Source organism: Opisthocomus hoazin, chromosome 8, assembly GCF_030867145.1.
Source record: "Opisthocomus hoazin isolate bOpiHoa1 chromosome 8, bOpiHoa1.hap1, whole genome shotgun sequence".
NCBI lineage: Eukaryota > Metazoa > Chordata > Aves > Opisthocomiformes > Opisthocomidae > Opisthocomus > Opisthocomus hoazin.
Window position 1 is genome coordinate 57,404,867 of NC_134421.1, and position 20,747 is coordinate 57,425,613.

Below are 20,747 nucleotides of genomic sequence, written 5' to 3' on the forward strand. Positions count from 1 at the left end.
AAAAGGATCAAAACTTATCTCTGCTTCACCCCACTTCAGCCTCACTCCACCTAAAACTCCTTTCTTTTGCCCCTCTCAACGGGGTCCTCTTCTCCCAGCAATAATACAGAAACAAACAAACAAAAAAATCAGAAAGTACACAAATATTTGCAAACTGCTCCTACTTATTCAATTTTATATGTAGCTTTTTCAATTTTTATCTGTTTTGTTTGCCCTGCTCTTCTGGACAGGAATTAGCCTCTAGTCTGTTGCTCAGCAAAATGGATACCTGATTCCAGATGGTGCCAGGCACACAGTAATGCATCATACAATGAAGTTAAGAAGAATATTGACACAGATACATACACACATACACACATACTTAAAACTGAACACAGCATATAAATACTCAAGAAGTTTATTTTTATTCTTACCATTTGAGGCTGTGAAATCAATAGCTACTGTGAAATTGATTTGGGTTCTGCAGAAAAAGCAAATACAAATCTTATTAATAGTTTTACTGTTATGTAGAAAAATAAATAAGAGGATAACATGGTTTGTGGACAAACTGTAGGACAATGACTTTCTAATACAGGAAATAAACACTGAAAATACTCTTTTACAAGGTTCTTGTCAGGCACTACACAACACTATTTTATTAACACACTGAAAACAGTTACTTTGCTCCATCCTTGCTTTTTTCATTCTTTATGAAAAATCCTGAATCATTAATAAGGTTATTAAGATCTATCAACCTCATTAATTCATTTTCAACAGCAATACTGATTTTTCCTTGGATATACTTTAGCCCTAGTCATGGAAGACTTTGACAAGGGAAGTAGGGTTTTACTAATCTGCTCCTTTTCTTAACACTAAAACTGCATCTTCATTCAGAACATGTTTGAAATTGTGCTATGCATAAAAACTTTGGACAGGATATCATAGTTACCGGTAGTGGATTTCATTCCTGTGAACATAGTCAATACTTTGACTGAGCATACCAAAGTAATCCTTGGAAGACAAAAGTAAAATCTGGAAGCCGGAATACAAATATCTGTATTTGCAGCAGTAGCTAAATAAAGCCATTATCATGCATGGATCAACTGTTAGCAATGAGTTATTGTCAGAAAAATTAATCATTAATAGACTTTTACAGAGTGACAATTCAATCAAACACAGTTCTGTTCCACAACTTCCCACAGGACAAAATACTGTTGTTCTGGAGATAATCTCTTAGTAAGACTATCAGGAAAAAGAGTTTGTATGAGTTTGAAAATTGACCTTTTGCTCAAATTGGGTCTTTTACACCTTCCTTCAAACTTCTGCCTCTTAGCGTGTGCAACTATGAACTTAATGACCAAATTAGCAAACATTAAAGCTCTTTGAAAGTTACTGAACAGATCTAACACATACACATTTAGACTAAACATCAACTATTTGACACCTGGCCTTGCAGTAGTGGTTTTACTGCTCAAATAACCTGATGTGCCCAGAGAAAATACTCTTTATTTCATAAAAAGCTGGGTATGAGAAAAATTGACATCAAATCATTTTATCATACTGATCAAGGGTAACACAAACTAAGCTAGGTTACAGGTGGACACTGTCTTAAAAAAGTGGTAAAAGCCTACCAATGCCCACAGTATCAAGAAGAATCATGTAGTCATTCGGAACATGGTCAGCTCGGAATATGTCTAAAAACACTGTGGCCTCTATAGGGACTTGAACAAAAAAGACAGTGAAAGCTGCTCTAATCTCTGAAAAGTTCAGAGACCTAAGCTTTATGAGAGAAGTATTCTGCCAACATTTCTGCATTCTGCTTTCTGGAGTTTCCTCCCAAAATTTTTAATGGCATGACAAGCCAGATTTTTTGATCTGTACCTGAATGTCAGGCCCTGTGGCTTCTTACTCACAATAACCTTCTGCACTGTCAGCTAACTGTAAGAATAATGATCCTAAGAAATGCATGTCAGCTAGTTTCCTACCACCGTCAGTATGGTGTGCAGAAAAGTTGTCTTCCTCACATAAGCACAGGTTAGGAAAAACAACAACAAAAAAATCTAATACAATTTTTAGTTTCTGCTTATGGTCCTCGTTGGCACTGCTAAGCAAAACTGCTTTTTGGGCTATAATCTCCCTGTACTTAAATTTTAAGGGCTCTGGTGTGGTGCAATGTTTGAAGAGTAAAACAAGACTCCTCCAAACACTACATGTCAGGTACATCAAGTACAGAAATCCTTCAAAAAAACCCCCTCAAACTGCTTTTCCTCTGCATAAGAACAGCAAAACTTCTTTGTAAACTCATTTCCTGGATCAGCTGTGTTGGTCCCATTGGTAAGAAGAAATAGAGTTTTGCAGATTCTGAATTCAAGACAGAAACAAGAGAAAGCACAGTAAAAGATTAAAAAGGAAAATGGCTAACAAAAGTCAAAGAAAAAATATTAAAACTACATGTAATGGCAAAAAGAACAAAGAAAATTTTCATGTGGCTACAGGTAATGACTGACAGCATCAGTTTCTGAAGTATTCCTCAAAGCGGTGTATGTGTATTAAATGTATACTGCTCCAGATAACAGAAATACATCTAGTAAAGTAGAAAAAAATCTTTCTATCATTTACAATCAAACATAATCTGGATTATGACTTTTGTCCAAGCAGAAGAATATGTCTATTACAGTATCTGCCAATTTGACAGCTATAAAAATCATGACATAAAATAAGATCAGATCTGATGTCTACATCTCTAGAATTTGTTTCCATTTGCAAGTACATTTCCAAGACACTGCTACAGAGAAACATGCAAGAACTTACACCAGTTAATTAATTTAAACCATTTATAGAAGACTGTACATAGATTAGACTTCAGTTTCCCAAATATAGGATTCTAACGTTATTTTAGAGCTCTAGGGTACTTACTACACCATGACAATTTTTGGGAGTCTAAAATGGCACTAAATGCCTATATAATTCAGGAAAATGGATCCCACTCTCAACACAGCTGTCACTTTGCATTACAGACTTGTGACCACAGAGACCACTACTAATGTCTTACAGAGGACCAGGAAAGCTGGAAGAAACTCTGTCACAGCAAACCTGCACTGTGATTGCCCTATGTTTTCAATGACCATTTTGTTTCATATATCATACAGCCTATGTATGGGGAAAAGGAGGCTGAGGGGAGACCTTATCACTCCCTACAACTACCTGAAAGGAGGTTGTAGTAAGGTGGGTGTTGGTCTCATCTCCAAAGTAACAAGCTATAGGATGAGAGGAAATGGCCTCAAGTTGTGTCAGGAAAGGTTTAGATTGGATGTTACGAAAAATTTCTTCACCAAAAGGGCTAGCAAGCACTGGAACAGGCTGCCCAGGGCAGTGGTGGAGTCACCATCCCTGGAGGTATTTAAAAGACGTGTAGACGTGGTGCTTAGGGACACGGTTTAGTGGTAGACTTAGCAGTGTTAGGTTTACGGTTGGGTCTGACGACCTTAAAGGTCTCTTCCAACCTAAATGATTCTATGATTCTGTATCATAAACATCCCTCTGAACACGATCTCATGGAAAAGAGACATAGAAGCCTAAGTTACACAAGGCACTGATGTCCTCTGAGAAAGGAGTAATAAATTGCAAAGAGGTACAAAATAAAGGTCAACCCTTGTAGTCAGAATTATCAAAATGTAATTAAACTTTTTTGAACACAAATCTGTGTATTTCAAGCTCAAACAAAGAATTCAACTTCAAATTAGTGCCACTGGAGAAACTATTTTCAAAAGCAGCTGTAATATTGTGAACACGTGTATTTTTTGTGAAAGGGTATTAATTTCTCTACCGTTTCATAAGGACTGAGAAAAATATGCAGCTATAATTAAAAAATGAATCCAGGAAGACTAATCTAGAAGCTGGATGTCATGAAGGCATCAGATACAACTACTTTGGAAGCCAAATGGGATGACTGGAAAAGTAATCTGGATGACATTTTAAGAAATGTTTTCATGGCAACACGTTATTCTGGAACCAAATTAAATGTAGTGAATATATGTGAAAGTATGCTGTCCTGTTATTATTTCTACTACACGTTTTACTTCTTTTTAACAGACTAATTTGTAGGTTGTATCAAGTGCACATTATTAGGTTACTGTTATTATTAAAATATTAACTTCATCAAATAACATTTTTTTATAAGATTATTGATCATTGTATTTTGTGTAAGGGACGTTAGCTGAAAAACCATTAAATTCAGAATAAGGACACTCAAAATTTTATAAAGCATATAAAATTGAAGTCTTTGAGACCAATTTAAGTGCCTGATTAAATGACACATTTTAAAACACATCAAGGCAACAAAACCTACTGTTTCTGATAAGAAAACTCTTTGGCTAAGGCTGTGTCCCTTCTTTTCCAGCTGTACAGTTCTCCACGAAGCTACACTAAAAGCTTATGGCACACGCTACATCAGTGATGTTGCGAGGTCATGAGGCTTTGCACAAAAGCCGCTAAAACATTGACACACGGCTAAGCAGGCCGAGTTGCTGAATGTCCTGTCCCAAGGGAGAACAGATCACTACTACTCTGCCAGAATTTAGTTGGTATAGAAAAACATGATCTATCTGATACCTGGAGAGGGGAGTTTACCCTACACTACCAGGAGAAATGAAGTGTCTTAAAAGGAACAGTAATCTTCACCTCACAACCACAGAGCAGGCATTTTGTTTGTTTCTTTGGGAGAGCAAGGTGAAACCTATCCTCTTTTAACATGAACTCTATCAGCACAGATACATGTAAGTGAGCAAACTAAGCCTGGGTGTAGCTTTTGACTAGGCTTGATAACATCTGTAACGATTAGGGGTTTCTTAAACAGTGCATTGGAAGGAAACATGAATTTCCTCCCGTGGCTCTGGAGTGACAGCCAGCTGGCTGGTTAGCGGGTGGGAGCTGTTGAAAGTTGGAGGACCACTTACCACGCAGAACTCCACACTACCAAGAGGCTATGTCTTCTCCATGGCATTTAAGTCCCCAGTGACATTTATTTTATAATTTCCCCTTTGCAAATGCTTGTGTGGCCAAATGCAGTATCAACATAAAGAAGATTTTTCTGATAGAAGCTCTACGAGATCTTCCTGTTATGTGGTCTTATTAATCCTAATTATTCTCCAAGGATACAAAAAATACATGGCAAAGCCTCCAAAACATGTAGCTATGGCAGCTCTTGCTTCATAACTCTATCTCACACCAGGTCTCCTTTGAACATCAAATATGCATGCCATTACATTAACTGGTGGACTGGTTGGATGAAAATAGCTGTCATGAAAGGAGTTCTAAATTTCCATTTTGACCATCAATGACTCAGTCAAGTTTAGCTAAAAATATATGTCCAAAGGCCTTAGAAACCAAACGACATGTGGGTGTTCATTTCCAAAAACCTGAATGAAAATAAGGCTTTTAACATGATGGGAAGAAAATGTTTCCTCTTCTCTTCCACTAATCTGGGACAGAAGAGATGACAATACATTTGGGTTGCAAAAGGATTTAGCTCCTGAATTTTATTGATTTATAAACTCCTAGAGTAACTTGTTAGCTCACTCCCTATTCTAGTAAATCATAGAATCATAGAAGCATTAAGGTTGGAAAACACCTCTAAGATCATCAAGTCCAACCGTCAGCCCAACACCACCATGCCTGCTAAACCATGTCCTGAAGTGCCACATCTACACATGTTTTGAACACCTCCAGGGATGGGGACTCCACCACTGCCCTGGGCAGCCTGTTCCAATGCCTGACCCCTCTTTCAGTAAAGAAATTCGTCCTAATATCCAATCTAGACCTCTCCTGATGCAACTTGAGGCCATTGCCTCTCGTCCTATCACTAGTTAGTTGGGAGAAGAGACCAACACCCACCTCACTACAACCTCCTTTCAGGTAGTTGTAGTGAGCAATGAGGTCTCCCCTCAGCTTCTTCTTCTCCAGGCTAAACAACCTCAGTTCAGTGAAACAGGCTAAAAACACCTGCACAGAAATATCCTTTCTGTCTGCTAAGTCTTGCAGCTTTTTGGCTCCTGGTCTCTCTTCCAGACAAAAACAGAGCAGACTATAAACTAATCACTTCTGTAAGCCAGGATAATTTCAATTGCATTCCTCCTCAAGGCTGTATCCCTTACACTCCTGAGCTTATTCACATATTTGGTGCTGTTTTGACAGGAATATGTTATTAAGTGGTAGAAGAAATCCAATTTTGAAATACACATTAATTTTTAGTGAAATGTACACATTTTAAATGTGGGATGGTCAGTGTGGCAAAAAACGTGAGTCAGTATCAAGTTATAAGGAAAAGCCAGCAACTACAATGGCACCACTTCATGTAATATTCAGATGCAAAAGAGATATCCACCTCTTCCCTGACATACCGCTATAAAATCCACTGTTATGTAGTAAAATGAAATAAGAATTTATGCACAAACTTCTATTTCATTCTTTAAAGCTCTCTAAAAAAACAACAGTCATACTGATGATACTTATAAATGGAATATCCCAATTAAACAGATGCAGACTCAAAACATAAATGAAACCAATACTGAAATCTCAATTTGTCACAGTTAAAGCGGTCAAGATTTCCATTAGATCAGTATTAGTTCTAGACACCTCAAATCAATTACAGTGGGAGTTCTGAACATGAAGTATTTCATAAGCATCCATTTATAGAAGAGCCAATATTGCGCCTACTGCATAATCAGTGTTTTCTTCCCCTTGCCTAACTAAAACAGGGAACTCAAAAAACAGCTTTAGAGGACATACTTGATGGGAAATCAGCCTGATTAATTATGAAATTTCTTCCCCTTCTTTCAAAATCTGTCAACTGGACTGCAACTGATATGTAGTAGTATTAAATGAGACAAAAGAAGGAAGAGAGAAGCCAAGAAAATGACTCTGAGTCTCAGCCTCCTTGTCATGTTTACGAAAACCAAAACTGTGTAAGTTGCAGATGGAAAGGCAATATTTTATGCAAGTACATCTACAGTTTTCAGTGGTATGTACATAGAAATAACTGTATGAATCACTAAGCAAGATTCTATATAAAATGGTTAAATGATATGTATTACTGCTCATACTTTTAAGCACAGAGCATTCTGCTGAATTATACTTTTTATATAACAGGAAAAAAGCTTGAGCAGTAGATATTAATATCACAAGTCTCCTTCAACTTGCAGTTACAGAGATATATAAAAAGTATCAGCATGAACAAAGTATTATTTGTATTCAAATTTTCTATTATTTGTCTATAGAATGTAGATAATTAGGTTTATTAACTTGTAATATATCGGTGAGAAATGTGATAAACCACCTTAAAAATATTACATATGCACCCGCTATATTCTTTTCTTTCCAAACTTAGATATAAAACTTAATTCCTCAGTTCCTTACACACACTCTTCTTGTAGAGATGAATTTTGAATGAATAGGAGATACGATGGTTGTGGCATATATGTACAACACACTTCAAAGAACAGACAGCTACAGTAGAGGTAAAACTGTTTCTTCATGTCTCTGTGTACACATATGCTCCATTCAGTACAAACTTCTGGTAAACACGGATGGATAGCCATTTTCTATCTCTGTTAACGTCCACAACAGGATCGCTCCTGAGAGAGGCAACAGCAGTCCTAATAAAAGCGACCTGTTTCTCTCAAACTCCAGGATTCTCTACTAAACACAGAACACTTGCGCAAATCAGAAGGGCTCCACAACAGATTGATCATGACTATTCACATGGCAATCACATCCAGAACCTTGGTGCTCCAAGTACTCTTCTGTTACCTCAAGTAGCTGTCTACCTGCTACTCACAGTGATTCAACGCAGGCACAAGAAGCCATGCTGATCATTGGAAATGGACATGGAAACACAGAAATAACTGGTTTCCTAACCATGGCTACCTAGGTGCTTCAGAAAGTTTGCCAAGCAAATGTGCTGACAGAATTCATTATAGTATATAGAGTAAACACCATCTTCAGATGCAGTAGTACCTTGACAGCATGCCTGATGTGTATCACAAAGTTTTATCTTTGCTAAACTGTAACAGACTCTAAAACAGACAACAACTGAATTAGATACTCTCTGAGGAGAAACTGTAGGATCCAAAGAGTGCAAATACAGACAAGAAGTATTCCAGCAGCAGCGCTTCCAGTTAACTGAACTGGAGGTAAGGACAGCAATTCTAGAAGAGCTTGACAGCTTGCAGTTCAGAAGCATCCTTGGAACAAAGTGTAGGGGTCCTGAGTGTCCTAAAAAGCCTTACACAGACTCAATCCGGCCCTCCACCATACACCTGCCCATTCCAGCTCAGCCCTCAGTCCCTGCCTGATCTATGTCAGAGGAGTATGGGTCTCCAGCTCAGCCAAGACCACGCCTGGCCATGGACTCCGTTCATCCTGATCCTGACCCATGGACTGACTTCCTGGCTTGACCTCCCTGTCTTGTCCACCACAGGCCTGCCTGGCAACCACTGGGCCTGGTACTGACCCGTATCTGTTGTTTGCCTGCCCAGCCTGACCTCGGTCTGCCTGATGACCACAAACTGCCCTGATGGTCTGGACTCTAAGCTAAGCCTGGCCGCCTTCTCTGGGCCTGCCTGCTGGCCTTGCCCATGTACTCCACGACTGGGCCCCAGCTGTGAGACCTGCCCGGCCAGCCACGCCACCCAGCCCTGCTCCCAGCTCCCTGGCCATTCTGGGGATGGACGGCTGCTCCCTGACACAGCCCCTTCCTTCCACTAATGTGTCCCACTACTCACATGCCACAACTATGGGCCGACACCCCTCCCTCTGAAGGTCACCCATAGCCCATCGTGTACACCACATGACATTGTAATACCAATCAAATCAAATGTCGCCAAGGTTCTGTATCCTATTTGAACAAGACAATGGGTTCAGCTACCCAGGAACGAGAAAATGAGCAAGTCAAATCACAAATTTCTCCAAAGATACTGAATAAGAATTTTCAAGAGAACAGGTCTACATCCATCTTAAAAACCCTAAGTAAGCATTTCCATTTTTAAGTACTACGTATGAAATATTCTTGTCATGTTTAATCTTAATGTGCCAAAAGACATAGTGTTTTGAGATACGCAATGGACTGAATTAACCCTTACTGAGAATATTTATTTTCTTGGATAGAGATCAAACAGCAGTGAATTTGGATTTTCTAACTTTAAAATTTAACTGTTTAGAAGAACTGAAACATCAAAGAGGCTGTTAGTCCTTGAAAGAGAAGAAAATTACACTCTGCAGCAGTCCATGGGTCAGGGTCAACAGTTTGGAGCACGTTTTAACAACTATCCATTTCCTCTACAATCTATCACTCCAGTATGGAGTAAAACCTCAGGTTGCAGTTTTTCAAAACCTTGAATGCAATGGCAGTCGTGATGGCTTACTGACAGTTTCTCTGTAGCTAACTGTTACAATAGGGGATGTCACTTTAACTTAATGAACTTCAATGATGAATGTATTAGGAACAAACCTTAAGTGCATTTTCTTCTGTAGAATTAGCAATGTTGGGAACTGCCAAAACACAACTCAGACTTCTTTTTTTATTTCAGCTGAAGCCTGGTTGAAAGACTGGCAGAAAAAATGTAACTTGTTTCTTCATACGTAACCAATGTTCTAAAATAAATGTGGAATGTATATTCAGAGTGTAAGCCTGAAAACTCCATATTAAGTGCCTACGAATGTATAACAAATTATTTCCACTTATATTAGAGAAGAATTGTGTTCTGGCAGGGAGGTTAAGAATCAGGAATTTCTGATATTTGATCCCATTTCAGGCATGTTCTAGGGTAAGCTATTTGATGCTTTTGTCTCTACTTCCCTTTCAGGAAAATGGCAATAAATGAAAAAATGAATGTGTTATAAATTTTACATAACTAGTACTGAAAAAATGCATTTGAAGAGGAAGGAGTCTAAATAAATGCCAATATTATATACACCAAAGATCAGTGTAATCAGAAGAAATAAACCAGCATTTTACTAATTTAATAATACACGAATATTTCCCTTTTGGTTAATCCAATTTTCACTGGCTCAAAGGTCATTACTCAATCTCAGCATTTTAGTACCAACACCGAATCCAACTTTACAAGCAAAGTTCCATAACTTCACTTACATCAATAACTATCTGCAGGTTTTATGTAGGAAAGTACAGCCTCTAAAAAGAGGAAACAATACAGCTCTCTACAGATACTATTTAGAGTCACCATATGCAAAGTACATATACAAATCATTAGTGAATTACAATGAGACTGTGAAAACAAGAAAGGTTTGTTGCCAATCACATACCCGCCTTTAATATAGTCAAGGAATGAAACTTCTGTTTCAATTAGGAAGGAAAGCAATGTTACCTGAAATCAAATAAAAGAGAGTCAGACATGAATTGTCATTTCCCAGTTGAACAAGTAGAGACATAGGCACAATGTTTTTGGAGCTCTATCCTTAAGAAGTAATTTCCTACAGTATTAGGGAAAAAAAAAAGATTAAAAACCCCCAAACAGTTCAATAGGCAGTTCTTAACAGAGAAGAGAGAAATATGGAAGTCTACTACAACTGCTGCTTTTTATTTTTTTCTAAGCAAAAGGTAAGGGATAGAAGATTGTATTCCAGGGCAGGTTACCACCTGCATGTCTTCTGATCACTACATCTACACACAAATATTAGGGGTTAGATGATAAGGCATCTATTCTCCAAGTACTTCAACACTGTTCAAAGAACTCATTTACAACTATTTATGCCATTTCTCATCTCATGCTAAAAGTGGTAATGAGTATTGATTCAAGCCAAGAGTGAAAAAAATCTAGTAAATTATACATATATATGAAATATATAAAAAAACTAAAGTGGAATATATAAAAAATGCAAAGATTAGAAATTTCTTCAGCCCCAGCTTTTATCAGTCAGAAATGATACAGATCCAAAACACAGACAGTGGTCTGAAGCTGTTACTAGCATTTCCAGTACTTGAGCCACAAAAGTATAAACTCAAGTGGAAAAGACCCAGCATTCAAGGTCTTCATATACCGCACAACATCTACGAAGCAAAGAATTCAATCAAAATTATTTTTGTTCAATTTATAGTGACATAAAACTTTCTCACAACGTAAGTGCATCAGGCAGCCAATGAAAACTGCGTGACTACTCAAAACAAATTTACTGATAATGACACAAAGAATAAAAAGGCAATGGAAGTTTGTCACAAAATTTTTTTTGCCCCCAACTGCAGCAAAATAGAGAACCTGAAAATATTCCTATGTTGTTAACTTGGACTCAGAATGAGATTACAGGTAGTAATTACATCTTCTACCTTACTTCCTTTGTCACAGGTTCTCTGATTCTAAGTGACTTGCAAAGTTGAAAACCATGAAATTACCCTTCTAGCTGAGAACAGAAGACCATAATAAAGTTCTACCAGACTATCAGTTGCATAGTCTTGCATATAAGACCGAAATTTCTACACATTTTCCCACTGGACACAGTCATTTTAATGGTTCATCTGTTATTACATCTGGTCATCTTGTTCCTAATTAGTTTAAGCAAATGATTTCAGTGAATCCAATCTACAAAAGTAAAAAATGGAAACAGACAACACCTTTCCACAGTGTTCGAAGTGTTTACTTCCATACAGACAACGACTACTAACATTCCAAGTTTTATACAGTGAATTTTAAATTTCACTATTTGCTTTGTTCAAAACTAATCATGTATTCTGAAACCTTTCTGCTTAGTCCGAATTTAAAACGACCCCTTCTGTAACAGTGAATGGAGATGGCTACTGTTGGTACACAGCACTTAACAGCAGCAGTGAGATAGCAGCCAATGATCTATTATCCACTTAAAGTTTTCCAGAAGCCAACTTCCTATTAGTGAGAATGATGGTCTCAGTGCCTGGTTTGGAAATTTAGAAATCTGGGATAAAGAATATCTTGGGTGAACAACAGAGAGAAGAAAAACTAAACTGCAGGCAAACACATAGGAAAGTGACAATCTGGAGTAGCATAAGGGAAGCCTGAAGGACTAACAGAAGTAAGGGCAAATGGGGGCAAAGAAGATTCGATAAATAAAAGAAATTACAAAACCGACAGTAGAGAACAATGGCAGAGAAGGAAAGAGGAAAGAAAAATGTGAACAATCGTTTATTGGAAATCTCCACGTAATTTAAGACAAAGGATAACAAGACATAGTTGATTTTGTCTGTACAAAAGAGTAAAATACGTTCTTTCAAATGCAGACAGATACATGCAAAGGTGTTATAACATTAAAACCAAAATCAACAGGAAAATGTAACAGTTAAATGCATTTTTTGCTCTTCTGCATCCTAGGCCAGATTTCACACCTACAATTTTGACTACACTTACTTTTAGTATCAATTTAAAATAACCACTTTTCTTAAGTTTCTGACTCACTAACTTAGTGTAAAAGAACACACTAAATTCTAGTAAAAGGAGTATGTTTGCAAAAAATAAATTATCTAACAAATCAGATCTTGTATGGTAATTTTCTGTTAATAAGCTGCTTCTGCGTATTTTTTAAAATTTAAAGCAGAGGTACAAAATAAGTGTTTATTTTCCTACTGATGAACAGACTTATACAAGATAGTGAGAATGACAAATCATTCCTTCACAGCTACAGTTCAGAGTGAAAGTAGCCCTGCTGACTTCAATGAAATTGTTCCTGTGGGAAAAAACCCACATGCTGGATGCGTTTTCACAAAACGTATCTTATATCTGAAATTTGATTAGGTTTTCCAATACACAATTCTTCAACATTTATCTTCATTGGGGTTTTTTTTACAAATGATGTTTTGAACATCATGGATGTCAAAACATGGAAGCTGAGAAAGTGCTGGAGGGAATTATTTGCATTGCTGGCAAATGGGTCATAAAACAGAATATGCAATATGAATGAAAGGACATTAAATTCTCATCCCAAACTACACTAACACATCTTTCAACACAAATTTACAAAAACCTGCTGGTAATATAAAAAAATGGTGACTCTATTTTGTTTAGCAGTGATAAGCACACTAGCTTTTACTGATGCTAGTTCAGCAGTTAAATTTAAAAAGAAAACTCACTTTTAGAAGTACAGGTACGTTTCAGAGAAAAATTAAGTGTTCTGGACAGTAATTTCAAGGATTTGACTGAAATTTTGGTATAACTAATTTTGGAAATAATTGGCAACTTAACAGCACACTTGGACACAGCTTTTATCAGACTCTTCAAATTAAAAAAAATCTGAAAACAAATGCTGTATAACAATTAATAGTTTACTTTTGTGGCTTTCATAGAGGGTTCTATTCTAATCCTGTTAAATTACAAGTCAACTACGCTGTGTTTCAAGACAAAAGCATCCAGTAATATAAAATATATTTACTTACTGTTCCAGAATTAACATACTTTTTCTTCTTTCCTTTTTTCTTTGGATTTATTACCTAGAAACATAGATAAAAGTATTAAAGCAGTATGATTTATGATTTAACATAAAGATAAGTATTAAGCTACTTTCAATGCAGAAAAGTAGTCTATTTTCAGTGGATTCTAAATTTATTCAGCATACTGTTTATTTATGCACCTCAATGCTGGGATATATGCATATTTCAAAGCTGGTGAATTTATCTTCGTGGTACCTGCTTGGTAAGCCAGTGCTGTTATTCACATTTGACAAGTGGGCGACTGGGGCAACAGAGGTGAGAGTGTTCACTAAATCTGAGTGCTCAGCGAAACACTTTGAATTTTCACAAGATCCTGCATTTTTCTGCATTCGTGATTCCAGTGTTCCAGTGTACCGTGTCACCCCTACTTCACCTCACAACACACCTCTTCACATTCCAGTTAATCTGTTTCCATCTCCTCCTTGGTACTATCTGAGAAACACGAGAGTTGTTCCACTCCTCGTTTCTGTGTTTGGTGCAATGACGGGATCTGGCTGACAGCAAGAGCATCTGGGGGACATATCGTACTGTCCCAGAATAGAAACTAGTCAGTAATTTAATGAAAACGACACAGACCAACACCTGACTGGCGTACAAGAGTTGTGGGGGCTGAATGCACTCCCCAAACATGAGAATCTTCATGGAACTGGACTACAAACCATTAAACAGTTTTCTTGTATGTCTTGAACCCACACCTATAAAATTTCCCACTGTAGCCACCAATAAAAATTGTTTCCCTTCCGAATACCTACCCATTCAAAGGCAAACCTCAGTCAGTGTCATTACATACACATTAAAATGTACTCCTGTTTTTTTCAAAATTGCGCATGGAATTGGTAGCAAAACATTATTTTGTTAATTAGGTCGATCAACTATCTCCTATGTAACTAGGAAACTCAAATCCTTGTGGTTTACTGCCAAGTTTTACTGTAAACTACTCACAGATGTTCTGTGAATGGCAAGGAATGAAAACGTTCCAAATTGAAATCTTAGTCACTTAACTGCTATAAAATACTTAAACAATTTTGCCTGAAAATGGGAAAAATAGTAATATATGTCTTCCAAATATTCTCTCCCCACAACCAAAATGAAATTACATTTAAAGATCATATTCCTTGCACAACACAGAACACAGGCAGACAGAGATAACTATCATTTGAGGTCTTCCCAAACAGGCTAAACGAGAGCGACTCTTTCTTTCCCTCCAGTATGCCCTACAGTTATCCAGTAAGTATTCTTCAAAGCTTTTACTGCCTTACACATACATAAGCCCTTTAACACTTAAAAGCCCCCAAATAGCCCCTGTCCCTCCTATTAACAGTGTCTTGACTAGTAAGCAATGGAATAAATCTGCGTAATGGTGGTTTATATACAGTGCAGTAATTCTTGTTGAACCAGAACCTTTGCCAGAAAGTGACTCCTGCTGACAATTGCCCCAAAGGGAAACACAAAGGCAACAGACTGCCTGCCTGCCCTGTGGCCCTTCATTCACAACTCTCCAGCATCCCGTGATCAGGCCTGAGTTAGCAGCATATCTCTTGCCAGCAGTCATTAAATGCCAAAAAGAAGATTCATCTGAATCTTCTGCTTCAGGCAACTTGACATTTGTCTTGTTAGGAATTGCTAGGAAAGGCACTAGAGCTTCGAATGAAATATCATGGAAATGAGGCATCTACTTGGGATCAATGATGAATTAAATCACAGCTTGTCGCTCTCCTATAATTCCAGGTACTATAATTATTATAATATTTATGTGGGGTTTTTTTCTCAAATTTCAGATAACTTTATAAATAAAACAACATTTTTTAGCCTCTGAAGGTCTTGGACCTCTGCAGTAACCTAGGAAGCTACATGAACTCTTACCTATAAAAAAAGGTCAATTGAAAATAGCCTGCTGTAGCAATGTTTCTAATCTGAAAATATGAGACACCCTCTCAAACACAAATTTCTCTACCTGCCTTGGGTCAGTATGTAAATGCAAAACGTTTCTCTAGTCTCCTTTGTTCTGATATTGCCCACACTGATGAAGTAGAAGCAGTACCAAAGTACAGAGGATTGCATTGTGGGGGGGCAAACAGGAGATGCTCAGGAAACGCATGCTACTGCTGGGAGTAAGATACTATATGTAAGAAATCGCAAAATGACTTAAGATATTAAGACGGAGTATTCCTGATAGGGTAGGAGTTATGTCAGTGGCACAACAGGAGGGGTTATTTTCACTGTACACAGTGATCTGTGTTGTGACACTATCCATAAGAAAGTGCTGTAAATTACAGTAACTCTGGGGCTGATCTTGGATCTAAATAAGAAAAAAACCCCATGGTTTTCAATTATCTTTTTCTTTCTTTGCACAGCAGCACCTTTGCTCATCTCCAGAATAAAAGTGCACCACGTAACTGAAGCACCCTCCTTCCCTATCTTGCATTAGTGCTTGCCTAAACCATCGTATTTGTGATCACCTATATTAGGAATATAAAATTCTACAAAATGTTGAAGTTTAATGACAGTAGTCCAAGACCAGTTAAAGGATAGCTAACAAAGATCTGCACACCATACAGAAAAAAAAAACCCCAAAACAAAAAAACGGGTTAAAGCCACACAGGCTTCTCTTCTCATTATTAGTAACAATCTCTCTCCATAAGGAAGAAAAAACGCATTTCAATCCTGAGAGAGACCATGCATCAAACTGTGTGATGCTGGAACTCATGATGCAAATACAGAAGCTGACCTAAATCCTTCAAAAAGCATACCTAAAACAGGGAAGAATGTCTTAAGTATTTATTCCGATGGACATCACAGGTCTTTAAACTAAACTGTCTATCAGGATAACCATGACTGATTAGCTAGATGTGTCTTACGTCTGAATCACCCGTGGCAGAAGAACAACTGAAAGAGTTCCACATGGGATTAAGATTGCATCAATGAAGATCTTGCAGACAGGCTGGTCAGGAGTTCCACCGATCTGGACACATACGCAAGTCTAAATTCAGGAACAGGCTTCCTACCAGAATGGACAAAGAAGGAACAGAACCACAGTCCTCAAGACAGCCAGTCATGGAACCACCCCAATAGTACCTATAGCCCACATGAATCCACAAGTCACCAGGTGGCATCAAATAGCTGAAGTGCCTGTATTACCTGCAATATAATCTGAAAGCACACCAAGAAAGTCTACTTATAACACACAGTTCTTTCGGTTCATGACTCCGTGATCTGAAACATTGAATACGAACTTCACACTCAGACTCTTCTAAGGTTCCTCTATTCCCAGTATATAAACACTTTAGGACAATAAATACAGCACAGGCTGCACCTTGCCTATGAATGATCGTATCCAAAAACGAAAGGCAACAAAAATGAGAACAGAATTGACTGAGAAAGACAATAAAATAATGAAGTTAAAAATAAAACAAAGTTGGCTCTTTTCAAATGTCAGTAAGTGAGGCTATGAGAGACCTACAGAGCAAATCCTATAGATTTTGCACTTCACCTTAGAGAAACTGAAAGTATCTGGCACAATCCATACGCTTTGTCTATGAGCATGTCTGAGATGAAGGGTGTTAGAAAGCTTTAACAGAAATGGCTGGACATATGCACACACACATGAAAATGCAACAGCATGTCTTTCACACAGGGGAATATACAGGTGCCTGGAATACGTGCATTACTTCCACGTGGAAATTGCTACTCTTGGAGCCCTGGCAGGCAATATCTCTTTATGGTAATGCTGCTGTAATTAAACAGACCACCTGTTCCCAGACACCACCACCGCACCAGTGTCATGAGACAGCTGTGGGGTTTTGTGCCAATGCATCAAGAATGCCTGTCATGAGAATGGTGAGTGAGATGCTGCTTTGGTACTGTTGCGTACCTAAGCGCTAGGCTACTGCTAGGTGAAACAAGAATGGTGAAAGGAAACGCAGTGCAATCAGGCAACTAGGCTTAGATGCCTGTTACCTCTGTCACCTAAATTAGGGGTAATACTTCCTGGCTTCTGTACACACACAAAAAAAGAAAAAAAAAAAAAAGAAATTAAAAAAAAAGGAGGTGGAACTTGATACACTCCACATTGTTTTACCATGGGAAAGAAACCAATTCCTTTTACATGAATTCTGGAAGACAACTCCAAGTACATGATGCAATACAGCGCAGACACTTGACACAAACCTAGAGAAGCCAGTATCTGTCCACAGCATAGTGTAGGCAGACTTCCTAGCTCTGGTCCTAAAAGGAGGATAATTATGCTATATCAGCACCAGAACTGATTATTAGACTAAAACAATCTAGGCAGAACTTACTAGATCAGATGCATAACTCCGACTCACCTGTACTGCTTCTAGCTGGGGAACACATTCACAGTATTTGAAGTTACAGTACTACACACTGTTACGTACTGAAGATAAAGCTGCCGTGATCTAAGTTATGCACAAAAATAACAGGGACTCAAAACTGAAAATGAAATTTCTTGGATCTATAAAAATGTAAGATGGAGTTTAACAGTGCAGAATGTAACATTATTTCCTTAGGAAGAATCTGTAAGAGAACCATATAGAATCACAGAATCATAGAATCATAGGTTGGACTTTTCCTCTTATTGCCTCTCCTTAATCAACACATTTTGAAATTTCATTATACACTTCTCATTCCAGACTGAAGATTCTTCCGGGATGTTAATTTAAAAATGAAGTTTTAATGCAGCAGACCTTTTTTTTTTGTAGTTAATTTTTTGCACCCAAATCTGGGATAATTTTTCAAGGAACCTTTCCAAAAAAGAAAAAATATGCCAAAAATTAGTCCCTTTAGGACACTTCAAGTTTGCGTAAACTCGTTGTTTGTTTCTGAGAACAAATTACAGCTTATATTGAAGACTGTGAAGTTTGGTCTTGGAAAAAAAAAAGTTTTACTTTTTTGCAAATCCTAATAATCTCAGACTCAATTAAGAAAGATGTCTTAAACTACAGATTTATTAGATCTGAAATAAACAAGCCTGCACAACTTTGGCTACAAGGCGCTGAGGAGAAAAGAGAAGAGAAAGAAGACTAGGAGGGAATGTGAATGTAGTCTGCATTCATCTACAATACACGATAAGAAGTTATCTAACAATATAAAACTCTGTAATTGAATTGACAACTGCCTGTCAATCCCAGTATCTGGCAGATGTATGAATCCTACGTGGGAAACGAGATGCAAATTTTTAAGCAAAGATGGTAACTGGCCACATGGAAAACCCTACCAATAAGTAAGCTAAAATCTATGTCACTTGTAAGCCCTGTATCAAAACTCTAAAGATTCTAAAGTCTGCACTGAAGATCAAAGGCATGTGACTGCATCTGACGTAGGAATCACCAGATATTCTTTGGACTGGACAAAATAGCATACAACACATGTAACAGTTGGCAAAAGGAGAAATAAATCACGAATTGTTCATACACAAATGGGGGTAACCAAGTATTTGCTCCAAGTTATGCCATACCAACCCAGCTGGCTGAAGTGCCCTTCTTGCCCTATCAGAGCCCAGCATGCATACACATGCACGCATACCTACTTGTCTTTAAATCTTTCTATGAAGCAACACTTCTAGATTCTCTGTTCTGCTTTGTAAAAGGAGAAATGTAAAATAATTCCAAAGTTTGATTTTGACAAGCACTGTGCAGATTTGATCAGTTTGCCATGAAAACATCGGAAGTGTTCTCATTTCCTGAAAATGAGTGAATACTCACAATACTTACCTCATACACGTTGAACTGAGATTGCCCTCTCGACAACTCTCTGTAACTTGTTGTGAATTCTCCGATGAAATCATGGCTGTATAAAGAAAAAGTTTTTAAATCAAATGCACAACATTTAGTAATTTAAACATGTATAACATCTATTTATGAAAAAGAGCAGCACAGCCAATATGAACGGACACCCAGGAATGGGGCAATGGCAAAAGATACAATTTGCTTGGGGGGGGGGGGGGGGGAAATCCGTTTTTTTCCCCTCTGTTGTGTGTTCACTCTGTTAGTAATAAAAATTTAGAGATGAAAAGTATTAGCTTAAATCTTTCTGATGGCTTTTGCTTAATTTAGCTGCACAATAATGACTAGGTTGTAAATTAGTGATCTGACCCCAACATAAGCTTACAGAATCTGAAAAAAGAGTGGGCTATCAAAGACTATCACCATTTTCTCACTGGGTCACCAACAGCATCACAGACTCGGAACTGTGCGCAAGATTATGTGAGAGAAAGGGAGGTAACTAAAAGTGTGAAAGGAGTAACTTAAACCAGAAAAGACCAGCCCTACCAATTTGTGTAACGTGACACTGAATGGTACTCTTAAGGGGAAGACCCAAAGCTTAATTCAGCTGCTATGTCTTCCCACCTGGGAGGAGAAAAGCTATCCACTGAGGTTACTTAGCTTACAGTATTAGACACCATTGGAGAGCAGATCTTAACCTCACACAAAAGCTGTGGTCACCAAGCTTTTCCTTTCTAAATTCTATTTCTGCTCCAAGAATACATTCAACACTCCTGTGCTGTTACCCATGTTTTGAAAACTGGTTTATCAGCTCTTAACCAGGGGACGGCACGCTGCCAAGGAGCCACTGTGAGCAGGGTGGCCAGAGGGAGAGTAGTGGCTGAAGCATCGCTGAGAAAGGTGGCTGGGGTCGGGGACCTGGGGCACGGAAAGCCCCGGGCTGCTCATGGTGACTGAACTGCAGGTTCGTAGCTCAGACAGGTGCCTGGAATGGAAGCAACCGCAGGGGTGAGAGCCAAACAGCTGGCTACACAGCTCCCAGCAGTCACAAGACCTGGTCTCTTTCTCCACTCTGGTGTGCTATGAAACCAACCTTTTCTACCTTCCCTCCAATGGTAAACTAGAACAGAAAGTCAAAGTTTTATGACTTTGTTACTTGTAAAATTTGTTTTTAAGAAATACAGCACACATCTAATTAAGTTATAAATATTAAAAGCAAATTTAAATAAATCTGAATGTTCCAAGTGGTGGAAAAATGGAAACAACCCATAGCGATATGGAATCTCTTTCCTGGTTTATTCAAAATTACATGAAATTAAAAAAACAAACTCTAAATAGAAACCACTCTTTCTGAAGCCAGCATGAATTCACAAATATGTAAAACAAACAATTAAAAGGTCCAGTCACCATGCTAATGCTCCTGAAATACATGAAGCATCCTGCAAGAAAGCTTGAGAAATACTATCTGGTGAAGATACTCCTGATTACTCAGATTCAGAAGGGACCACCTCTTATGAAATGCTCCCACTTTGGAGATCAGAAATTGCTTCTGAGACAGACAC

At 38.0% G+C, this 20,747-nt stretch overlaps 1 protein-coding gene across 10 annotated transcripts in view; it reads right to left on the reverse strand.

The window, feature by feature from the left end:
* Positions 1–20,747, reverse strand: part of CPNE8 (copine 8) — a 172,366-nt gene that overhangs the window by 81,287 nt on the left and 70,332 nt on the right. For all 10 annotated transcript variants that reach the window (XR_012764737.1, XM_075428246.1, XM_075428245.1 and 7 more), the window contains 4 exons: positions 19,174–19,249; positions 13,391–13,444; positions 10,300–10,361; positions 414–460 (listed from right to left, as the gene is read on the reverse strand). Coding sequence is in view for 9 of the 10 variants with exons in the window: in XM_075428246.1 (XP_075284361.1) it covers positions 414–460; positions 10,300–10,361; positions 13,391–13,444; positions 19,174–19,249 (239 nt within the window). In the remaining variant the exon portion in view is untranslated. The remainder of the gene's footprint in view (positions 1–413; positions 461–10,299; positions 10,362–13,390; positions 13,445–19,173; positions 19,250–20,747) is intronic.